At 38.1% G+C, this 20,069-nt stretch overlaps 1 protein-coding gene across 1 annotated transcript in view; it reads left to right on the forward strand.

Annotated features, from left to right (window-relative positions):
• The window catches only part of LOC132556705 (complement C1q-like protein 2), a 6,369-nt gene extending 4,704 nt beyond the window's left edge, over nucleotides 1-1,665 (forward strand). Inside the window, exon 4 of the mRNA XM_060221144.1 lies at nucleotides 1,247-1,665. Coding sequence (XP_060077127.1) covers nucleotides 1,247-1,665 — 419 coding nt within the window. The remainder of the gene's footprint in view (nucleotides 1-1,246) is intronic.
• The last annotated feature ends 18,404 nt before the right edge of the window (nucleotides 1,666-20,069 follow it).

Genomic DNA, 20,069 nt, shown 5'->3' on the forward strand with positions numbered 1-20,069 from the left:
CCAATTGATCCAAAGACAGTGCGTACTCGACTGCGTGCCTTCGGTCTAAGACCGCGGCGGCCATATGTTGGACCACAGCTTAATGCGCGGCGACGTGCCAGACGAATGCAATAGCTGAACGCACATTCCGTAAGACGCTTCCCAATGCAACGTTGGAGAAGGGTCCTTTTCTCAGATGAGTCCAGGTTTTCACTTTACCGGGCAGACGGCAGATGTCGTGGCTATGGACGTGCCCACGAGCGCTATGCAAATGCTTGCGTGATAGAGAATGGCCGCTTTGGAGGAGGATCGGTCATGGTATGGGGAGGGATTGCGCATGGTACCAAGACTCCTCTGGTCGTTATTCAGGGAAATCTCACGGCCGTCCGCTATAGAGATCAAGTTCTGGTGCCGCACGTTGTTCCTCTAGTACAGCAGCGTCAACTGACGTTTCAGCAGGACAACGCCCGGCCGCATGTAGCGAGTGTTTACAGTGATCATCTCGCAGCAAATAATGCCCCATCCCTAGACTGACCCCAATACAGCCCTGACCTCTCCCCAATAGAACATTTATGGGACGAGTTGGACAGGATAAGACGTAGGCCGAATCCTCCAATCCACGTTGCTCAGTTAGCGTTGGCGCTGGATGAGGAATGGAATCGTATACCAATGAGGAGGGTTAATACCCTGATCAATTCAATGTACAAAAGATTCGTGCTGGGGGCACACACGATATTGATGGGTCCAGAACGCACTTCATTTTGAGCGGGGTACTCTTGAATCAACGTCAAATTTGGAAGGTTTACTTAACGTTCACGAATGAAATTCTCGTAGATGACAGAGTGGTCAACTATATCCCAGTTACACCATAATAACATTCTTAAACCCTTTTCTATTTCCCGTAGTTGACCTGGAAATTCCTAATTGCGTTTCTTTTTCCTCTCGGTATTTTCTACCTTAGTGTACATAGGTTTATATTACAGCCGAAGAGTGGATTCTGTACTCGTGGACTATAAACGACAGCGCTAAGTCTTCTTATGGGTTATCTGTTAGATTTGTTACACCGTTGTCATCAACACGCCACACTTACAGCTTCTACTGGTAATGTTATAAACACCTCTTGACAAGACGTATTAATAAACTGAGAATTAGATAACAAAAATCAGGAATAAGATATAGTTTGAATATCTAAAACCACAATACAAAGAGAAAATAACAGTGGTGATTTTCATTTTCCAGAGATTAAAACCCATAATTGCTGTTTCAGATAACCACACTGTCATTGGATTTTATGCAAGGCTCGTGTCCCCACACCCTTTACAACTCGGACAACACCAGGTCATTGAGTTTGATAACGTTATAACCAATGTCGGTGGTGGATACGACCCGCGTCACGGACATTTCACAGCATCTGTCGCAGGGGTGTACTCATTTACCTCTACTGTGCTACTTGTAAGTGCTGTAGACCATCAATTTCATATTTCCATCGTTAAAAATGGCGTCGATGTCGGGTATTTGTTTTCTGCCACAAACTTCGATAAAGGCACAAGGACATGTGTTTTGTCGTTAAATGTAGGGGACATGGTTTGGGTCCGAAATTTCATCAACAACTCGCCCACAATCCATGGGGTTGGCTACAGCACGTTCTCCGGATTTCTTATTTCACCTTTCAGTTCGGATGATTAACACGTTATTATTTTGGAAAATGTTGAAATAAAATAAGATGTGTTTCTGATTCTGTCAAAGAACTTATAAACATGTCTATTTTACCAAGGTGTATTTGTTCTTTCAATTTTATAGAGGTTTTGTTATCTTGTCGAAAGTATGTCTGTCTGTATGTGACTTAAAATAATACGATGGATTTTTGTCCCTAACATACTGATGTATCCTTCTATCTGTCCTGTTTGAAATACCTAGCCTGTATATTTCTTTCATGTTCAGTCCAGTATTTTTTGCGGTTTTAACTCCTGGGAACAGCCATGCTTATTTGAAACGCCGGCTGGGATAGCGGTCTTTAAGTCCCAACCAATGAAAACAGATAAAACATAAATTCCAACAGACATAACATGTTCGGTTAATTTCTGTTTCGCGCGAAAACAAAACCAGAAATTCTACGTGCTTTTCACTAATATATGTTCGTAACCTAGAAATGTTACTTGTAATTTCCCCAACACGAACATCAACGATTGGTGGAAAGTTTCGGCGTTTCTCCTTAGCACACTTCTGATTAGTCTGGTCTGCATGCGTTACGAGGTGTGACATATCACAGACCGTTGGGAGTGAAGATCTAGTGTAAGATGTCACTACCTCACAATTCCGCTGTTGTTAGATGAGGTGGTATAGACGATGAATTTAGTCATGTCTTTCCTCTCGCCTGGTAACATCAGTAATAAATGTGAATGTAACAAAGTAGATACACCTGTTACAGGAAAGTTCGGGCTTATAATGGCAGTGATATCGAAGGTGATGTTGAAGATGAGGGTTTCAAGGTTATCTGTTCTCGAATAACATTTTTCCCTCGGTGAAAGTTTTGAAATGTATACAGATTATGAGTCTTAACATATGTATGCAGACAGTGATGTTGTTGATGATGTTGATGATGATGATGATGATGATGATGATGATGATGATGATGATGATGATGATGATGATGCTGATGATGATGATGATGATGATGATGACGATGATGATGATGATGATGATGATGATGATGATGATGATGACGACGACGACGATGATGATGATGATGCTGATGCTGATGTTGTTGTTGATGATGATGATGATGATGATGATGATGATGATGATGATGATGATGATGATGATGATGGCGTTGATGACGAGAGGGGACCAAATTTGGGTGTACCGTTTCCAGATTTTACTTTCAAATCTAACGTATGTCATAAATGTGAATCCTGCAGGAATCGCATAAAAAGGTAAAAATAGAATAAAACACATCGATACAACCACGAGGGCATCATGTGAATAAGAAAATATAACTATAGTGATTGAGTTTTCAAGCAATAGCTTCCTGCTACTAACCATAGATTTGGAGATGATGACTGTAAGCAAGAGCTTTTAACCAGCACTTATTCCCACATTACATTCGTTTGACCTAGGTATGAAGTAATATAAATAGGCTACACCTGACATATGCTTGCTGATTGCACTTGCCCCCGGGGGGAGGGGGTTTCACAGTGGTTGTGTACGCTTACCATAGAAACCAAGATCGCTTCTTGTTTATGGAAAATGCAGGGTTTGCACGGGCCATTTAAACTGTAACGATATCTTGTTCAGAACTGAGGGGCTTGTGCTTCGTGTAAACGTAAACAGCTGCTGACAACGCTTTTATCTCTGTTTGGTTCATGATATTTAGTTTAACCATGAAATAGTGTTACAACGAAACCAAACAATACACTAATATATATAAAACCCAGTTATTAGAAGTTTGATCTAAAACAATGTTATCACATTCAGATATTCTCGTCCGCGTCTCCTTAGCCAACAATATCCCATTCATCTCACACAAAAAATGAAATTAACGTCATTTCATATTAGGTGAAATCATGTTCTATCCCCAAAACCTTAATCCAAAAGAAGCTTCACCACTGATATAAACAAGATACCACGGGTGGGCGGGGTGCTATACAGTGGAATGCGTTGCGAAGTTCATCATCTGGCAAGGAATTCAGATCCACTCTTCAATATTAGTTGGGAAATATGTTGTTTAAACAATATTTTATTTTCAGATTTTCATTTACAACATACACATACACAAATTATAAAATTGAAAATGGATCTGGCAACAAGATTATAAATCTTATATTAAGCCATCTCCAAAATATGTTATCATATCAACCTGAAGCTTATGATTGTCACCAAAAATGATCTTGGCATTATGTATCCTCTGAAATTAGCTTTTGTATGAACTGCCTATCGTGAACAAGGTAAACAATATTCAGATATGTGCATGACAAATAGATGTTGCTATGGTTACGGCTATTATAAAAGATAGCCTGTTAGTGTTAAACTACAACACTCATGCTTCTTATTTACAACATCATGATTTAATGTATGAATTCTAGGGAAAAATCAGGCTTATTTCAAAAGATCTCCTTGTTGCAAATGTGACCTTGCCAATGCATGACAAGACCAGGCTTGACATTTTGCTGAAGTAGCCGGCCCGTCAGGTGTTTAAGAAGAGAGCGTTACTGTTTTTGGTAGGTGAAATCGAAAATGATGAACCCCGAATGAATTGTCCATGGACGTGTTTCTGGAGGAATTTCAAAAATCTGAATTTATCTAATCATTTTCTTTGAAAGTTCTGCAGTTTGAGCAATTAACTCAAATCGTAGTGTTGTACAAGTGATGGTCACTAACTCAAGTCTAATTGTGTTGTACAAGTGATGGTCACTAACTCATGTCTTAGTGTTGTACAAGTGATGGTCACTAACTCAGGTCTTAGTGTTGTACAAGTGATGGTCACTAACTCAAGTCTTAGTGTTGTACAAGTGATGGTCACTAACTCATGTCTTAGTGTTGTACAAGTGATGGTCACTAACTCAAGTCTTAGTGTTGTACAAGTGATGGTCACTAACTCAGGTCTTAGTGTTGTACAAGTGATGGTCACTAACTCAAGTCTTAGTGTTGTACAAGTGATGGTCACTAACTCAGGTCTTAGTGTTGTACAAGTGATGGTCACTAACTCAGGTCTTAGTGTTGTACAAGTGATGGTCACTAACTCAGGTCTTAGTGTTGTACAAGTGATGGTCACTAACTCAGGTCTTAGTGTTGTACAAGTGATGGTCACTAACTCAAGTCTTAGTGTTGTACAAGTGATGGTCACTAACTCAAGTCTTAGTGTTGTACAAGTGATGGTCACTAACTCAGGTCTTAGTGTTGTACAAGTGATGGTCACTAACTCAGGTCTTAGTGTTGTACAAGTGATGGTCACTAACTCAGGTCTAATTGTGTTGTTCAAGTGATGGTCACTAACTCATGTCTTAGTGTTGTACAAGTGATGGTCACTAACTCAGGTCTTAGTGTTGTACAAGTGATGGTCACTAACTCAGGTCTTAGTGTTGTACAAGTGATGGTCACTAACTCAGGTCTTAGTGTTGTACAAGTGATGGTCACTAACTCAGGTCTTAGTGTTGTACAAGTGATGGTCACTAACTCAGGTCTTAGTGTTGTACAAGTGATGGTCACTAACTCAGGTCTTAGTGTTGTACAAGTGATGGTCACTAACTCAGGTCTTAGTGTTGTACAAGTGATGGTCACTAACTCAGGTCTTAGTGTTGTACAAGTGATGGTCACTAACTCAGGTCTTAGTGTTGTACAAGTGATGGTCACTAATGGTCTTAGTGTTGTACAAGTGATGGTCACTAACTCAGGTCTTAGTGTTGTACAAGTGATGGTCAGGTCTTAGTGTTGTACAAGTGATGGTCACTAACTCAGGTCTTAGTGTTGTACAAGTGATGGTCTTAGTGTTGTACAAGTGATGGTCACTAACTCAGTGTCTTAGTGTTGTACAAGTGATGGTCATGGTCAAGTGATGGTCTTAGTGTTGTACAAGTGATGGGCACTAACTCAGGTCTTAGTGTTGTACAAGTGATGGTCACTAACTCAGGTCTTAGTGTTGTACAAGTGATGGTCACTAACTCAGGTCTTAGTGTTGTACAAGTGTGTTGTACAAGTGATGGTCACTAACTCAGGTCTTAGTGTTGTACAAGTGATGGTCACTAACTCAGGTCTTAGTGTTGTACAAGTGATGGTCACTAACTCAGGTCTTAGTGTTGTACAAGTGATGGTCACTAACTCAAGTCTTAGTGTTGTGTTGTACAAGTGATGGTCACTAACTCAGGTCTTAGTGTTGTACAAGTGATGGTCACTAACTCAGGTCTTAGTGTTGTACAAGTGATGGTCACTAACTCAAGTCTTAGTGTTGTACAAGTGATGGTCACTAACTCAGGTCTTAGTGTTGTACAAGTGATGGTCACTAACTCAAGTCTTAGTGTTGTACAAGTGATGGTCACTAACTCAGGTCAGGTCTTAGTGTTGTACAAGTGATGGTCACTAACTCAGGTCTTAGTGTTGTACAAGTGATGGTCACTAACTCAGGTCTTAGTGTTGTACAAGTGATGGTCACTAACTCAGGTCTTAGTGTTGTACAAGTGATGGTCACTAACTTAGTGTTGTACAAGTGATGGGTCTTAGTGTTGTACAAGTGATGGTCACTAACTCAGGTCTTAGTGTTGTACAAGTGATGGTCACTAACTCAGGTCTTAGTGTTGTACAAGTGATGGTCACTAACTCAGGTCTTAGTGTTGTACAAGTGATGGTCACTAACTCAGGTCTTAGTGTTGTACAAGTGATGGTCACTAACTCAGGTCTTAGTGTTGTACAAGTGATGGTCACTAACTCAGGTCTTAGTGTTGTACAAGTGATGGTCACTAACTCAGGTCTTAGTGTTGTACAAGTGATGGTCACTAACTCATGTCTAAGTGTTGTACAAGTGATGGTCACTAACTCAGGTCTTAGTGTTGTACAAGTGATGGTCACTAACTCAAGTCTTAGTGTTGTACAAGTGATGGTCACTAACTCAGGTCTTAGTGTTGTACAAGTGATGGTCACTAACTCAGGTCTTAGTGTTGTACAAGTGATGGTCACTAACTCAGGTCTTAGTGTTGTACAAGTGATGGTCACTAACTCAGGTCTTAGTGTTGTACAAGTGATGGTCACTAACTCAGGTCTTAGTGTTGTACAAGTGATGGTCACTAACTCAGGTCTTAGTGTTGTACAAGTGATGGTCACTAACTCAAGTCTTAGTGTTGTACAAGTGATGGTCACTAACTCAGGTCTTAGTGTTGTACAAGTGATGGTCACTAACTCAGGTCTTAGTGTTGTACAAGTGATGGTCACTAACTCAGGTCTTAGTGTTGTACAAGTGATGGTCACTAACAAGTGATGGTAATGGTTCTCAGGTCTTAGTGTTGTACAAGTGATGGTCACTAACTCAGGTCTTAGTGTTGTACAAGTGATGGTCACTAACTCAGGTCTTAGTGTTGTACAAGTGATGGTCACTAACTCAAATCTTAGTGTTGTACAAGTGATGGTCACTAACTCAGGTCTTAGTGTTGTACAAGTGATGGTCACTAACTCAGGTCTTAGTGTTGTACAAGTGATGGTCACTAACTCAGGTCTTAGTGTTGTACAAGTGATGGTCACTAACTCAGGTCTTAGTGTTGTACAAGTGATGGTCACTAACTCAGGTCTTAGTGTTGTACAAGTGATGGTCACTAACTCAGGTCTTAGTGTTGTACAAGTGATGGTCACTAACTCATGTCTTAGTGTTGTACAAGTGATGGTCACTAACTCATGTCTTAGTGTTGTACAAGTGATGGTCACTAACTCAGGTCTTAGTGTTGTACAAGTGATGGTCACTAACTCAGGTCTTAGTGTTGTACAAGTGATGGTCACTAACTCAGGTCTTAGTGTTGTACAAGTGATGGTCACTAACTCAGGTCTTAGTGTTGTACAAGTGATGGTCACTAACTCAGGTCTTAGTGTTGTACAAGTGATGGTAACTAACTCAGGTCTTAGTGTTGTACAAGTGATGGTCACTAACTCAGGTCTTAGTGTTGTACAAGTGATGGTCACTAACTCAGGTCTTAGTGTTGTACAAGTGATGGTCACTAACTCAGGTCTTACTACAAGTGTCTTAGTGTTGTACAAGTGATGGTCACTAACTCAGGTCTTAGTGTTGTACAAGTGATGGTCACTAACTCAGGTCTTAGTGTTGTACAAGTGATGGTCACTAACTCAGGTCTTAGTGTTGTACAAGTGATGGTCACTAACTCAGGTACAAGTGATGGTCACTAACAAGTGATGGTCACTAACTCATGTCTTAGTGTTGTACAAGTGATGGTCACTAACTCAAATCTTAGTGTTGTACAAGTGATGGTCACTAACTCAAATCTTAGTGTTGTACAAGTGATGGTCACTAACTCAGGTCTTAGTGTTGTACAAATGATGGTCACTAACTCAGGTCTTAGTGTTGTACAAGTGATGGTCACTAACTCAGGTCTTAGTGTTGTACAAGTGATGGTCACTAACTCAAGTCTTAGTGTTGTACAAGTGATGGTCACTAACTCAGGTCTTAGTGTTGTACAAGTGATGGTCACTAACTCAGGTCTTAGTGTTGTACAAGTGATGGTCACTAACTCAAGTCTAATTGTGTTGTTCAAGTGATGGTCACTAACTCAGGTCTTAGTGTTGTACAAGTGATGGTCACTAACTCAGGTCTTAGTGTTGTACAAGTGATGGTCACTAACTCAGGTCTTAGTGTTGTACAAGTGATGGTCACTAACCCAAGTCTTAGTGTTGTACAAGTGATGGTCACTAACCCAGGTCTTAGTGTTGTACAAGTGATGGTCACTAACTCAGGTCTTAGTGTTGTACAAGTGATGGTCACTAACTCAGGTCTTAGTGTTGTACAAGTGATGGTCACTAACTCAGGTCTTAGTGTTGTACAAGTGATGGTCACTAACTCATGTCTTAGTGTTGTACAAGTGATGGTCACTAACTCATGTCTTAGTGTTGTACAAGTGATGGTCACTAACTCAGGTCTTAGTGTTGTACAAGTGATGGTCACTAACTCTAGTCTTAGTGTTGTACAAGTGATGGTCACTAACCCAAGTCTCAGTGTTGTACAAGTGATGGTCACTAACTCAGGTCTTAGTGTTGTACAAGTGATGGTCATTAACTCAAGTCTTAGTGTTGTACAAGTGATGGACACTAACTCATGTCTTAGTGTTGTACAAGTGATGGTCACTAACTCAAGTCTTAGTGTTGTTCAAGTGATGGTCACTAACTCATGTCTTAGTGTTGTACAAGTGATGGTCACTAACTCAGGTCTTAGTGTTGTACAAGTGATGGTCACTAACTCAAATCTTAGTGTTGTACAAGTGATGGTCAGTGTTGTACAAGTGATGGTCACTAACTCAGGTCTTAGTGTTGTACAAGTGATGGTCACTAACTCAGGTCTTAGTGTTGTACAAGTGATGGTCACTAACTCAGGTCTTAGTGTTGTACAAGTGATGGTCACTAACTCATGTCTTAGTGTTGTACAAGTGATGGTCACTAACTCAGGTCTTAGTGTTGTACAAGTGATGGTCACTAACTCAGGTCTTAGTGTTGTACAAGTGATGGTCACTAACTCAGGTCTTAGTGTTGTACAAGTGATGGTCACTAACTCAAGTCTTAGTGTTGTACAAGTGATGGTCACTAACTCAGGTCTTAGTGTTGTACAAGTGATGGTCACTAACTCTTAGGTCTAACTCATGTCTGTGTTGTACAAGTGATGGTCACTAACTCATGTCTTAGTGTTGTACAAGTGATGGTCACTAACTCAGGTCTTAGTGTTGTACAAGTGATGGTCACTAACTCAGGTCTTAGTGTTGTACAAGTGAGTGATGGTCACTAACTCAGGTCTTAGTGTTGTACAAGTGATGGTCACTAACTCAGGTCTTAGTGTTGTACAAGTGATGGTCACTAACTCAGGTCTTAGTGTTGTACAAGTGATGGTCACTAACCCAAGTCTTAGTGTTGTACAAGTGATGGTCACTAACTCAGGTCTTAGTGTTGTACAAGTGATGGTCACTAACTCAGGTCTTAGTGTTGTACAAGTGATGGTCACTAACTCAGGTCTTAGTGTTGTACAAGTGATGGTCACTAACTCAGGTCTTAGTGTTGTACAAGTGATGGTCACTAACTCAGGTCTTAGTGTTGTACAAGTGATGGTCACTAACTCAGGTCTCATGTCTTAGTGTTGTACAAGTGATGGTCACTAACTCTAGTCTTAGTGTTGTACAAGTGATGGTCACTAACTCAAGTCTTAGTGTTGTACAAGTGATGGTCACTAACTCAGGTCTTAGTGTTGTACAAGTGATGGTCACTAACTCAGGTCTTAGTGTTGTACAAGTGATGGTCACTAACTCAGGTCTTAGTGTTGTACAAGTGTTGGTCACTAACTCAGGTCTTAGTGTTGTACAAGTGATGGTCACTAACTCAGGTCTTAGTGTTGTACAAGTGATGGTCACTAACTCAGGTCTTAGTGTTGTACAAGTGATGGTCACTAACTCATGTCTTAGTGTTGTACAAGTGATGGTCACTAACTCAGGTCTTAGTGTTGTACAAGTGATGGTCACTAACTCATGTCTTAGTGTTGTACAAGTGATGGTCACTAACTCAGGTCTTAGTGTTGTACAAGTGATGGTCACTAACTCAAGTCTTAGTGTTGTACAAGTGATGGTCACTAACTCAGGTCTTAGTGTTGTACAAGTGATGGTCACTAACTCAGGTCTTAGTGTTGTACAAGTGATGGTCACTAACTCAGGTCTTAGTGTTGTACAAGTGATGGTCACTAACTCATGTCTTAGTGTTGTACAAGTGATGGTCACTAACTCATGTCTTAGTGTTGTACAAGTGATGGTCACTAACTCATGTCTTAGTGTTGTACAAGTGATGGTCACTAACTCATGTCTTAGTGTTGTACAAGTGATGGTCACTAACTCATGTCTTAGTGTTGTACAAGTGATGGTCACTAACTCAAGTCTTAGTGTTGTACAAGTGATGGTCACTAACTCAAGTCTAATTGTGTTGTTCAAGTGATGGTCACTAACTCAAGTCTAATTGTGTTGTACAAGTGATGGTCACTAACTCAGGTCTTAGTGTTGTACAAGTGATGGTCACTAACTCATGTCTTAGTGTTGTACAAGTGATGGTCACTAACTCAAGTCTTAGTGTTGTACAAGTGATGGACACTAACTCATGTCTTAGTGTTGTACAAGTGATTAAAACCCATTAAGGACTTATTGGCGTACTACAAATATCATCATCTATTTAGCTCTGAGTCTATTTATCGAGGGGGATGTTTCAAAAGAATAGGAATGATTTTAATTGCTGTCAATAAGGTACATGTATATAACGGGGGTGAAGAGGTTTGTTTCAAATCTTGAATGTTTTCGCTCCTATCAATAAGCTATATTCTTGGGTGGTTTAAATGTATTTACAATTTGATTCGAATGACCGTGATGGTGTGCGCACTAAACTAATACATTCAATAACTACACTTAGTTTGTTCTGTAAGTCACAGCCTGTGCAGACTACCCTGTATCATAGAAGACTGCAAATAAAATGTCGTTGCTCTGTACAACTGACGGCTGCAAGTCCTTGTGGTGTCAGTGCTACACAATAAGGGTCAAAGAAACTTTGAGGTTGTCCAGACATCCAGAAAGCAAAAGGCACGCTTTCTCCATTTCTGTAAACAACATCGATTCCGTTTCCTGTCCCAGAAACATAGAAAAACTGGCTCCCTACAATCAACAAAAGATAGTTTACTTTAAATACACAAATAAAGCATGCTGGGAATTATATCAAGACAATATGATAATTGATATCTTCGTCTGAAACTTAATCAAAATTAATGATATGAATACATTGATTTATATGTGTTGTTTGTTTGGAGATGTTTACATAAAACGGATGTGTGTTGTTTATATTGTGATATTTACATGCGTGCGCTGTTTGTTTGGAGATGTTTACATAAAACGGCTGTGTGTTGTTTATATTGTGATATTTACATACGTGCGCTGTTTGTTTGGAGACATTTACATAAAATGTATGTGTGTTGTGGACAAATTTTTGTAAGTGTGATATTTGTGTGTTGATAATTTCGATATGTGTTGTTTTTATACGTATTCGTTGTTTATATGACCAAATCTGTAGTTATTTGTTGTTTATACAATTATAGGTTAGGTATACGTATTATTCTGGATCGAGTTCCGCTAAAGGTCATAAGTTCACAAGTAGACGTAACTTACGTCTAAAATGAGTTTCACTTAAAGTCAGAACATCACGTGACGTGATGTAACGCTTAACTTTACACGTAAATTTACGTCTGCCAGTAAACTTACGACATTTAGTGAAACTCGGCCCAGGTTCTTAAATCTACATTTGATCGTATTTCATTCGTTTATTTCTGAAAATAGAGAATTTTTTAAACCACTACAAACCTAGCGCTGGATCCCTAGAAAGCGCTTGCACTAACTCATCTAGTTGCGACACATATCTAAATGCAATCAGGTGAGCGTTCCACTTTTGGCATTCTGTTTCCGCCTCCGATTGAGTTGCCGGAAAATCCGATATTCTGTAAGATACCCCACTTTGTAAGTTGGATGTAAATCCAACGGAGATTGCGTAATCTGAAAATGAAATTGGAGTGAGTTAGTTTTTAAATTCTTTATTTTTTTAGTATATTCATTTTTCATTTTGTATACATTCAAATAAATATCAGATAACCATTTGCGGACAGTTTGTATAGATTCTTTTTTCTGATCAGTGTATCTATGATTTGAAACACCAACGAGTTGGAGGACGAAAGTCCAAAGCATTGCAAAACAATCCACAATTTCGCTTTCATCAGATATAGTCAGTTTAAAATTAGATTGATTTGTTACAACATCAATAAAATATGTCATTCATTTATGAATCATTGTTTCGTTACCTGATATTTACTAACAGATCACAGGGTGGATCTTGTGGATCTCCCACCATAGCCTCGTCTCTATTTATTCTTTAAAAGTTGGATTTCCCCCTTATTTTTTTTTCTTGTTTTTGCTGTAAATTATTAATAATTTATATTTCATCTAAAGAAAAGATGACAATAATCTTTCACTGCCTGTTCCATGATGGTCGCCTGTCGGCATTTTTGTTTTTTCCCGATCTGTCTCAAAATCGGAAGGCACAACAAGGGGCGAAGGGAAGCTTATATCAGACAACCTGAGAAAAGTCTCTCAAGCTTCTGTATGGTCAAAATCAAATATGGTCACCTGTCTTTCGTTGTTTTTTTTATTCTGATCAGTCCCAAACTCGAACGGCCTGAACTAGGGGCCAAGAAGAAGTTACATGTGAAATTTGAGAAAGATTCATTCAGTACTTCTCAGTAAATAAGGATAACAAATTTCCATTCTCAAAATCCAAGATGGCCACCTGCCGGCCATGTTGTTTTTCTGACCGCAGTCTCAAAATTCAATGGGCACAACAAGGGACTCAACATTTGACGATGGTAGGCTAATTAATCGACAGAACACCGACTGAATACAAATAAAAAGATTGATTAAAAATAATATATATATATACACACACACATATATGTGTAATTCTAATGTGTATACCATATGAAAATATTTGGGTCAACATTCTAATATGGTAATAATTTGGTAGACTTTTTTGTATATGTTCCTTTGTAAATAAATTAAAATCAATTTGACATTAGTGAAATGAAGATTTCTATCCGTTTCATTGCTTTGATAAATATATGATACACATTCTGACACATCAGCTATATAATACATGTTCTGACACAACAGCCATACAATACACATTCTGCCACACCATCTATATAATACACATTCTGATACATTCTGACACATCAGCTATATAATACACATTCTGATACATCAGCTATATAATACACATTCTGACACATCAGCTATATAATACACATTCTGATACATCAGCTATATAATACACATTCTGACACATCAGCTATATAATACACATTCTGACACATCAGCTACATAATACATGTTCTGACACAACAGCCATACAATACACATTCTGCCACACCATCTATATAATACACATTCTGATACATTCTGATACATCAGCTATATAATACACATTCTGATACATCAGCTATATAATACACATTCTGATACATCAGCTATATAATACACATTCTGATACATTCTGACACATCAGCTATATAATACACATTCTGACACACCATCTATATAATACACATTCTGATACATCAGCTATATAATACACATTCTGATACATTCTGATACATCAGCTATATAATATACATTCTGACATATCAGCTATATAATACATATTCTGCCACACCATCTATATAATACACATTCTGATACATTCTAATACATCAGCTACATAATACATATTCTGATACATTCTAATACATCAGCTACATAATACACATTCTGACACATCAGCTATATAATACACATTCTGATACATCAGCTATATAATACACATTCTGCCACACCATCTATATAATACACATTCTGATACATCAGCTATAAAATACACATTCTGCCACACCATCTATATAATACACATTCTGATACATCAGCTATATAATACACATTCTGATACATCAGCTACATAATACACATTCTGATACATAGCTACATAATACACATTCTGATACATCAGCTATATAATACACATTCTGATACATCAGCTACATAATACACATTCTGATACATTCTGACACATCAGCTATATAATACACATTCTGATACATCAGCTATAAAATACACGTTCTGATACATTCTGACACATCAGCTATATAATACACATTCTGATACATTCTGACACATCAGCTATATAATACACATTCTGACACATCAGCTATATAATACACATTCTGCCACACCATCTATATAATACACATTCTGATACATTCTGACACATCAGCTATATAATACACATTCTGACACATCAGCTATATAATACACATTCTGCCACACCATCTATATAATACACATTCTGATACATTCTGACACATCAGCTATATAATACACATTCTGATACATCAGCTATAAAATACACATTCTGACACATCAGCTATATAATACACATTCTTATACATCAGCTATATAATACACATTCTGATACATTAGCTATACAATACACATTCTGCCACATCAGCTATATAATACACATTCTGATACATCAGCTATATAATACACATTCTGATACATCAGCTATATAATACACATTCTGATACATCAGCTATATAATACACATTCTGACACATCAGCTATATAATACACATTCTGATACATCAGCTATATAATACACATTCTGATACATTAGCTATATAATACACATTCTGCCACATCAGCTATATAATACACATTCTGATACATTCTGACACATCAGCTATATAATACACATTCTGACACATCAGCTATATAATACACGTTCTGACATATCAACTTTATTTCACAGATGTCTAGAATCATCTGAATTTGTATATTACAAAAACTCGTACATTAATTGTATAATGCATGTTCTGTCACGTGAATGTTGTTTCTGTCCACTTACCATAGTTAAAATACAAGGAAATGTGATCAGAAGGTGCCTCAACATCTTGGTCTTCAGGTTTGAATGGACCAATCATGTCTGTCCTGTTGTATCCGAGACAGGTTTGTGTTGAGGTATCGTAAGAGGCAATCAGACAATGTCTATCATACGTACATTGGAATAAACACGTGATTAGACTATGTTGTGTTATGGTCATGCTGACATCGTACAGGGAAAGCGAGAAGGTGCTGTGCAATATCCCAGAGAAGCTCCAGTACGCGCCTTTGGTGCCTTCATCAAAACAGAAAGGCGGTCATTATGAGACTGAAAGTCCCATTTAAAACAATATAGGGACTCATACAAGACCCATTTAAAACAATATAGGGACTCGTACAGGACCCATTTAAAACAATATAGGGACTCGTACAGGACCCATTTAAAACAATATAGGGACTCGTACAGGACCCATTTAAAACAATATAGGGACTCGTACAGGACCCATTTAAAACAATATAGGGACTCGTACAGGACCCATTTAAAACAATATAGGGACTCCTACAGGACCCATTTAAAACAATATAGGGATAGGGATCTAAAACAATATAGGGACTCCTACAGGACCCATTTAAAACAATATAGAGACTCGTACAGGACCCATTTAAAACAATATAGGGACTCGTACAGGACCCATTTAAAACAATATAGAGACTCGTACAGGACCCATTTAAAACAATATAGGGACTCCTACAGGACCCATTTAAAACAATATAGGGACTCCTACAGGACCCATTTAAAACAATATAGGGATTCCTACAGGACCCATTTAAAACAATATAGGGACTTATTTAAAACAATATAGTAACTTATTTAAAACAATATAGTAACCTATTTAAAACAATATAGTAACTTATTTAAAACGATATCAGAATAAGTTATAAATGCCTATTTTTGTGTAGATACTTAATATTATATTGTATAGCAAAATATTAATTAAGCGTCAAGTGTTTGAGAAGAGTTCTATTTCGGGTAGTATTACATTTAGGGTAATGTCATGTTGCACCAAGAAGTTTAAAACTGTGTAAAGCATTATCCCTCAGAGAGCCTACATACCATGATACAGAACCACACAAAGCACTGAAGCAAAATAGTTCCTTAAATTAAACATCACCGGTGTCGCTCGATGTCTCTCAAACTCCCTAGTGATCCAGACGATCAAACTCCCTAATAATCCGCACGATCCCTAGTGATCCAGACGATCAAACTCCCTAGTGATCCAGACGATCAAACTCCCTAGTGATCCAGACGATCAAACTCCCTAATAATCCGCACGATCCCTAGTGATCCAGACGATCAAACTCCCTAGTGATCCAGACGATCAAACTCCCTAGTGATCCAGACGATCAAACTCCCTAGTGATCCAGACGATCAAACTCCCCAATAATCCGCACGATCCCTAGTGATCCAGACGATCAAACTCCCTAGTGATCCAGACGATCAAACTCCCTAGTGATCCAGACGATCAAACTCCCTAATAATCCGCACGATCCCTAGTGATCCAGACGATCAAACTCCCTAGTGATCCAGACGATCAAACTCCCTAGTGATCCAGACGATCAAACTCCCTAGTGATCCAGACGATCAAACTCCCCAATAATCCGCACGATCCCTAGTGATCCAGACGATCACACTCCCTAGTGATCCAGACGATCAAACTCCCTAGTGATCCAGACGATCAAACTCCCTGTTCAAAGGCCAGCACCTGATTGGCTGGTCGCTTAAAGCTGCAATTTTACAATGATAGGTCGAAACAGCCTTTCATATTGACAAAGGAATATGATAAAAACAGCGCGTCATCAAGCTAGAACAAAATTCAAACCAGAGTCGAATTGATACAGAATCACTATTCTTTGTTTGTTTAGTTTGCTTACTTTGGTTTAAATATCATCAATCAACTCTCAATAATATGCCCTCGCCTTGCTGGAAGATCAATATCACTGTAGTTACATGTACTTAGACAATTGACGTTATTTGTCATGAGGCAGAATATGTAAAATTGAGGTCTTTTATTGGTTCAGCGATGATAGATATAGAATTAAAGAAAAGCAATGACAGAAATACTGTATAGAGCGTAATGTACAGGATATCCGTGTTTGCGACATAAAGTTTTATACCAGACAAAACCAAAACTAGCATTATATAAAAGAAAGTAAATATTTATCGACAAAATCCTTCAAAAATAGACAGATTGTCACTTCTTTATAGCAGAAAATTTCAAAAGAAATCTTCAGTACTAACAGACCCGGGAACAGAAGTTCGGCTGATTGTTTCGGTCTAAAAGCAGACAACCTCAATAGACATCTTCACTACTGACAACCTGAAAACAGAGGTTCGGCAGATTGTCTCTGTCTAACATCAGACAACTTCAATAGACATCTTCACTACCGACAACCTGTAAACAGGAGTTAGGCAGATTGTCTCTGTCTAACATCAGACAACTTCAATAGACATCTTCACTACCGACAACCTGTAAACAGGAGTTAGGCAGAATGTTTCGGTTTTCTTCTTTAGAAATGTAATCCTTGTCTTACATCAGAGAAAAAATGTCGACATATCTGTTGAAATCTTCCAATTAATTGTAATCCACGTGACATGGTCCATGTGTTACATAAACAACAAATACCAATATGGTAATTCAATAAAACTAGAGCAAATATGAACAAAAGAATGCACTAGGAGAATTAGACCATTTGTTCCGGAAGCATAAGCGTCCTCTGCTTCATTGACGACATTGATGAAACAACTTTATGATGCAGTTTAATTGATTATTTAGCTCCATCGTATACAATAGTCAAATTGCAAGTGGTAGGCACTGCTGGTTGAGTTTTAGTTCCTGAATGTTGCGTTTCAGAACATATACACATGTATTTGACGTTCTTTTTGACGTTCAAAATTTTAAATTCCAATACAGTCGATTACAAGATGTACACCAAGTCATTATTCAAAGAGTATCAAATATACATACCATGACAAAATATGCACAAAAGAAATAAAGTATAAGGAGAATAAGGCCAGGTGTTCCGGAAGAGTAAGCGTTCTTTCTCTTCATCGACGACACCCGTCATGTAATTCTTGGTCAATCCAAGTAAGTAATGTCATGTTCTCAAATGAGAAAAAGGTATAAAACAACGGAACCAACAGGTAAATCAACGAGATTCAAATATGTCCAGCTTCATATCTCCTATAATTCGCTATGAAATCATCAAGACGACTGTAAGTAAGACGTCCCCATAATTTTCATCAACCTGCATTTTTTGAAACTCTGTGTTACGAGTTTGTCGTCCGTCAGTTGACGACTTCTTGCACGAGAATCATGATAATGGGAACAGGCTCTTGAATATTGAATCAGCTGCGACATGTAAACACCATAGGTTTGGGATTCGGTGGTATTGCTATACAGAAATAGGAAATTCCCAACATTGAAATTGAAATCAACAGCTTATAATACAGCTTATTGGAAAGCTGTCGGAATTGGTTTGATTTTGATGAAAGAAAAGGACGAGCTAAGAGACTGATGTAGTCTGTCGCGTCCTTGATTTCCAATTCTGATGAATATATAAGCAAATTTCTAGTTATGTAAAGACAAGACAACTTTGATATATCTGAACGTAAAATTAAAGGAATTTGCTGGTGACCTACTTTGACAAACTCTTCGATAAATCCACTGTCGTATTTATACTTGTTCTCAAGAATGACCTAAAGAGAGAGAAATAGATGGAAAATATATAAAATTACAAATGTGAATTAAATGTCAAATTGATGGAATATCAGAAATACGAATGATAGAATGATCAATGAAGTACCATATTGTCAGGGTTGTACGAATAAAAACAAGTGGGTGGCAACTTTTCATGCAAAGTTAGAATAAGATACAGTAGAGTTAAAATGAAGTGAACCACATATTTCATCTAGTTTGTCCTTCTAGGTGTCATCAGTGGTGTTTTGAGACCTTGTAGGCGACTAAGAAAAATCCAAAAAGAAATGTACCGGTACATCAGTGTTTGGATAAGACAATAAACCTTTATACAATGTTACACACTCTCAGGGTCATATAGAAATTTCAGGGATCTTCTGTCAGTAACTTACCATTGTTGAATAAGGCAGCGATATTGACTAACGTTAACTTGTATGCTGAATTTTAATGATTAAGCTTGAATAAATAGGAATTTGAAAGACAGAAGCAAACTACCCCATAACACCATGGACACGAAACGGGAAACACATCCGTGTGCCGCACTAGATGACAATACCTAACATTGTATTTATCTGAACAAAGAAGCAACGACCTTTCAATATATGTATTAACGCATAGAAAAACATTGAAAATCAAACACGTTATTTTATAATTAGTCTTTTTATCTTTCAGAAAAAGCTATGTATGATGTGGTCATTCCACCAATCAAACAAGTCAGAAGAGCTATTCTGATTGGATCGTCAATTATCTCACATCAAAAGATCGATAAAAACTTAAACGAATCCATGTTTTCACAAATAACCTATGATCTGAATTGTAAACGCTGGAAAAGCTACTATTGACTTGAGATGATGCCAATGTTCTACCATAAACTACAAGACAATCTAATGGTTTATGCTGAAAAAAGCTACAAGAGGCTGGCGATATAGTCAATGGTTTAATAAACATTAGAAAACATGTTGAGATAAACGCTGGGAAAGCTACTAGAGACCGGGGCTAATGTCACTGTTCTACCATACACTAGAAAACATGTTGAGATACACGCTGGGACAGCTACTAGAGACTGGAGGTAATATCACTGTTCTACCATACACTAGAAAACATGTTGAGATACACGCTGGGAAAGTCACTAGGCTGGAAATATTACCAATCGGCGTAAACTGGC

This window comes from Ylistrum balloti, unplaced genomic scaffold (genome assembly GCF_031769215.1).
Source record: "Ylistrum balloti isolate Yb309-2 unplaced genomic scaffold, AGI_CSIRO_Ybal_v1 Utg369650, whole genome shotgun sequence".
Taxonomy (NCBI): Eukaryota; Metazoa; Mollusca; class Bivalvia; order Pectinida; family Pectinidae; genus Ylistrum; species Ylistrum balloti.